General features: G+C 41.8%; 1 protein-coding gene across 4 annotated transcripts in view; it reads right to left on the bottom strand.

Moving 5' to 3' along the window:
* Positions 1–353: 353 nt before the first annotated feature.
* Positions 354–6000, bottom strand: part of ANKLE2 (ankyrin repeat and LEM domain containing 2) — a 155190-nt gene continuing 149543 nt past the window's right edge. For all 4 annotated transcript variants that reach the window (XM_073559035.1, XM_073559034.1, XM_073559033.1 and 1 more), the window contains one exon: positions 354–5916. In XM_073559035.1, coding sequence (XP_073415136.1) covers positions 5685–5916 — 232 coding nt within the window. In that variant the 3' untranslated portion in view covers positions 354–5684. The remainder of the gene's footprint in view (positions 5917–6000) is intronic.

Raw genomic sequence — 6000 nt, 5'->3', positions numbered from 1 at the left:
AGATCTTGAGAAATTCATTTATAAAGTTTTATGGTAATGATTTCTTCCAGTCTCTGTGATGTGCGGTGCCTGGAAGAAATCGCTGCCTCCTGACTTCTTCATCATGGTACCCCCCTTCACATCAACGTGACACTGACCTCTTCAGCACTGTAATTCCGCACATGCTCCATGCACACACGCGGTTACGCGAACCCTGTCTGCCCCTTCTATGGGCAGTGTGCATTGATCTTCTGCGCAAGCTCCGGCGAGTCATTCTGCAAGAGCCACGTCCATAATAGTCCAATCCATGAAAATATAAAAAGTAACCTAAAACATGGAAATCTCATAAGTTGGAAATAAATACATATCCAAAGTCGGTGACAAATGTTTGCATTTTTATTAACGGGCATATTTTCTTTTTAAGGGAACCAAAAATATTTGACAAATAGCTGAAAATACATACTGAATCTGACAGTCTGTTGACACCAAGGTATACATACACAAAATTATAACGTGATGAAAATCAAAAAAGTGAATACGCACATCAATTAGATGCAAGTTATCTTCCAGCTAAAATTATGGCAGACTATGATCCATTAACAGAATAATCTGACTCCATTTTCTAGAAAAGCAGCAAGTACTACTTAAATGCATTTGATGCAGATTGTGCATCTGGAAGACTAATGGGATTCCCTTCAAGCATAGGCTTTCGGTGGTCACCAGTAAAGCCTGTAGTGTAAGAAACATACATTTACCACCTTCACATCAAAACAGATGTATACTTTTCATTTATTAGTTTTATCTGAGTAGATTGTAAACCTTTCCTTCGACGTGTGCTTCATTTTTCCTTCATGGAACATTTATTACACTCTGTCAATACAGCCATTTAAATGAATGTCATCTGCCTCTGTTAAAGGGACTATACGTATGATGTACTGCAAATACCATGCATACATCCTATTCTACTTAATGGAGCTTGTACATATCACCTCCCGGGAATCAATGCTGCATCTCTCCAAGATAATACATCTTGACAATCCTTTGCCAAATAACTTTTGTTTTTTTACCAAAATGACCATGGTTGCCATTACAGGAAAAGGATATGCATGTGGTTGTACATACTCCTCCACAGTAAAGTACATGAAGGTAGAAGGTTTTGGAATTAAACTTAATTACAATGAAACAAAAGCTATGATCAACCATAAGAATGTGCTTCTGGAATCATTGTGCAAGTTGTGGATCAACCGATTTGTCAAACTATCTTTAAATGCATGATGAAAAAACAATATGCTTCAACAGTAACAAAAGAACCTGATTTAAACATAGCAATCTTGCAATTTTCACACTGGCCCTGCCTTGCTGATAGTCTTGCATAAAACTCCCTATGAATGGGCAGTATTAGGACAGATTCACATGAGTATATATTCTCTCCTCTGAGAATTGGTGCGATTATGCCAGTGTTTGAACATAGTGTTGTCATCTAATTCTCACAGATGAGAGGATTGAAAAAAAACAAAAAAAAAAACAGTTGGTCTGGATGTGATCTAATGTTTTGCCATTTGAGCCTGCTCTTATGGTGATAGATGAAGCCTCATTACCTATCTGATAACACAGGATCTATCGATTACGATAGGTGATGTCCATCTCTTTCCAGAACAAAAACAATTTTTTTTTTAAATTGATGTGGGGAAAAAAACAAAACAAACATTGGTAAGTTTAACCCCTCAATGACCGTGATACGTCTCTTAACGGCGGCAGTTAAGGGTACTTATGCCTCAGCGCCGCTTTTTAACAGCGCTGAGAAACAAGTGTATAGCGCCTCCCAGAGTCGGAATTTCTCTGGGGTCTTGGCTACCAGGGGTATAATAAAATAAAAATCTGGCACTCAACTTAGTGCTTTGTGGAACAATTTATTGTAGTACCAGAAAGCGTTTCGGTCAATATAGACCTTCATCAGTTACATGCTGTATATTAAGTATAGTTAATGGAGGGCGTCTTGTAAATGTCCCTGTGCAGCCAATAGTTCATGTATTGCTCAGAAGCAGATGGATCTTAACATATGGCAGAGAGAGCGCGAGCCTGGTCCTCCTGGACGCAGATTTCCACCACTTGTTCCACAAAGCACTAAGTTGAGTGCCAGGTTTTCATTTTATTATATATGGTTTGGGAACATACCTCGACACCACTACAGTTGTGCACAAGGTGTTTTCTCCTTGGCTATCAGGGGTACCCGAGACCCCAGAGAACATAATTTGGGTCTGTTTTTACCGACCCCAGTGTTGCAATCGCTGTTATTCACTGAATAACGGCAACAGCAAAAAAAAAAGTCTGAGTTCCCATTTTTAATTGACAGGTTCCCTTTAACAAAATCAGTAAAACATTGCATCTTAATATTAAAGGGGTTGTCCATTAGTAAGACAACCCCTTCTTGATCTAAACGATTGGCCATGATAAAAAAAAACCTTTACTCATCTCCTGTGCCAGCACTGTTCCAGTGATATCAGCACTTACAGTCCCGGAGCCCTCGTTCGGTTGTTGTGACATGTGAGCCCAGCGCCCAATCAGTGCCGGAGTAACTGTCCCCTCCTTCAGGTAAATCGAACACGAATAGGAAGTCTGGGCTGTAGCTGCTCTCTCACTTCCTCTTCATGTTCGACAGGAGGCGGAGACAGTGACACCTGCACTGATTGGGGCGCCGGGGTCATGTGTCACAACAACAGCATGGGAGCCCCAGGGAGAGCGAGTGCCGACACCGCAGGAACGGCGCCAGCACAGGAAAGTATAAGATTTTTTTTTATTTTATCAGGGTCAAGCATGGGTTATGAGAAGTTGTCAAAGTAGTGGACAAGTTTTGTTTTAACTCTATCACAGAAAGGATATTTACACATGGACTGAAAGTTGTTTGTTATAAAAAAAACAAACAAACAAAACCATTGGCATTGGTCCACTCATCTTCAGGATACAAAAATGAAAGCCTAAAGTCATGGTACATTCAGATACTCTGCATCCGAGTTTCTCCAACTTCCGTCCTCCAGACCCTACAACAGATCAGGTTTTCAAGTTCTCATTAGTATTGCACAGGTGAAAGAACCAGTGCCAGTTTCTGATGCCTTGATAATACACTGCTCAAAAAAATAAAGTGAACACTAAAATACCACATCCTAGATATCTCTGAAAGAAATATTCCAGCTGCAAATTTTTATTCATTGCATAGTGGAATGTGTTCAGAACAATAAAACAATTATCAATGCAAATCAAAATGAATATCCGATGGAGGTCTGGATTTGGAATGATACTCAAAATCAAAGTGTAAAATCAAATTACAGGCTGATCCAATTTCAGTGGAAATGCCTCATGACAAGGAAAAGATGCTCAGTAGTGTGTGGCCTACACGTGCCTGGGCATGCTCCTAATGAGGCGGCGGATGGTCTCCTGAGGGATCTCCTCCCAGACCTGAACTAAAGCTTCCGCCAACTCCTGGACGGTCTGTGGTGCAATGTGACATTGGTGGATGGAGCGAGACATGATGTCCCAGATGTACTCAATCGGATTCAGGTCTGGGGAACGGGCGGGCCAGTCCATAGCTTCAATGCCTTCATCTTGCAGAAACTGCTGAAACACTCCAGCCACAAGAGTTCTGGCATTGTCCTGCATTAGGAGGAACCCATGGCCAAGCGCACCAGCATATGGTCTCACAAGGGGTCTGAGGATCTCATCTCGGTACCTTGTGGCAGTCAGTCTACCTCTGGCAAGCCCATGGAGGGCTGTGCAGCCCTCCAAAAAATGCCACCCCACACCATTACTGACCCACTGCCAAACTGGTCATGCTGAAGGATGTTGCAGGCAGCAGATCGCTCTCCACAGCGTCTCCAGACTGTCACATGCGCTCAGTGTGAACTTGCTTTCATCTGGGAAGAGCACAGGCCGCGAGTGGTGAATTTCCCACTCCTGGTGTTCTGTGGCAAATGGCAAGCGTCCTACACGGTGTTGGGCTGTGAGCACAACCCCCATCTGTGGACGTCGGGCACTCAGACCATCCTCATGGAGTCAGTTTCTAACAGTTTGTGCAGACACATGCACATTTGTGGCCTGCTGGAGGTCATTTTGCAGGGCTCTGGCAGTGCTCCTCCTGTTCCTCCTTGCACAAAGGCGGAGGTAGCGGTCCTGCTGCTGGGTTGTGGCCCTCCTACAGCCCCTTCCACGTCTCCTGGTGTACTGGCCTGTCTCCAGGTAGTGCCTCCAGCCTCTGAACACTACGCTGACAGACAAAGAAAACCTTCTTGCCACAGCTCGTGTGCCATCCTGGATTAGCTGCACTACCTGAGCAACTTGTGTGGGTTGTAGAGTCCATCTCATGCTACCACAAGTGTGAAAGCACAACCAACATTCAAAAGTGACCAAAACATCAGCCAGAAAGCATTGGTACTGAGATGTGGTCTGTGGTCCCCACCTGCAGAACCACTCCTTTATTGAGTGTGTCTTGATAATTGCCAATAATTTCCATCTGTTGTCAATTCCATTTGCACAACAGCATGTGAAATTGATTGTCAATCAGTGTTGCTTCCTAAGTGGACAGTTTGATTTACTTGGAGTTATATTCTGTTGTTTAAGTGTTCCTTTTATTTTTTTTGAGCAGTGTATATTCATCACCTGTATAATACTAAGGAAATCTTGAAAACATTATCTGTTGGGGTGTCATGAGGACTGGCGTTTGGAAAACACAACAGCCAATTATGGACAGTGGATGTCAGATGTGTGAAACCGGTCTTTCTACCAGACTGTTAGAAATGTCTTACCCAGCAGTGCACTGATAGTACCTCACCATCTTTCAGAATGCATGTCGTGTATTTAACATATGTACGGACTTTATCATGCAGTATTAAAAACATTGAACAGCCTCTTCTAGGCAACCAAAAAAGTGACAAAAAAAACAAAAACAAGGGAGATTTACTAAGATTACAAAAATACATTTTTTTTTCCTTTTATACAAACTAAGACATCAACATTTTCTGTACATGGATAACTTTTTATTCTGTTATATTGCCTAGACAGAAGAAATTGCACCCAAACCTTTTATCAATACTAGTTATTCCATGTTCAATATTAAACCAATAGCTTAAAACACTGTCTTTATCCTTGAATATTTATGCTATTTAATTGCTTTAACAGGCTAAAAGTTAAACTACAACATAGCATTTAAAAACATAGAAAGGCCACTAAACCATATAACTTTACGAAGTCTTCTCTTGACATGAAGTAGAAGTGTGGGGCTTAAAACATTGCATCAGTGCCAGACTTAAGGCTCCAATAGGGTGAACTTTGGAGAGCCCTACACACGTCAGACACTACTATTTATTGCTGAGTGCTAGGTGACAAAGTTTATAAAACCATATTACAGATGTACTGCCGATGAGATTCATTGGCAAATTTCCTGACTGTGACTACTACAGTTTGTTTGCTCAATTTTATTTAAAACATTGAAGGTTCACATAAAGGTTACAGACACCGTGATCTAGTACTTCCATCTTCTAAAGTTAAATAGATAGTTGGAATACAAAACCTTAAGCAAGTGTTGACACAGAACACTTTTATACAGTTACACACGCGACTGTCAGAGTTCGTTTCTTGATTCAATTTGCTGTATCAACCATATTGGACAACTCTTCACTCTGTGAGCTGGCCATGGCAGAAAGTAAGAAACATCTTCAAAGGCTTGAGTGGTCAGAAAAATGCCTTAAACGTAAAAGTTGTATGTGACTGGCATATGCTGGGCTATACCTCCCTGGACTGCAATAATCGGGTGTGTTCATGTATTTGCCTGGGCTCCCCAAAATGGGACTGCTCCTTCCAGGAGTGGAAAATCCACTTCCCCCAGGGGAGTTGCCACCAAAAACATTAGATCGGTTCCTTCCAGTCATAACTGCTGGGCTTGGCCAACTAGAAAACAGAATAGACAGATCAGAGAAAGAAACGCAAAGCAAAGTTATTTTCATGATCACAAAACTTATACTGCAAGCCAAT

The sequence above is a fragment of the Dendrobates tinctorius genome, unplaced genomic scaffold, assembly GCF_039654945.1.
Source record: "Dendrobates tinctorius isolate UK_male_01 unplaced genomic scaffold, ASM3965494v1 ptg000265l, whole genome shotgun sequence".
Lineage (NCBI taxonomy): Eukaryota > Metazoa > Chordata > Amphibia > Anura > Dendrobatidae > Dendrobates > Dendrobates tinctorius.
The sequence above is the reverse complement of the archived record's forward strand: the minus strand, read 5'-3'. Positions and strand labels throughout refer to the sequence as shown.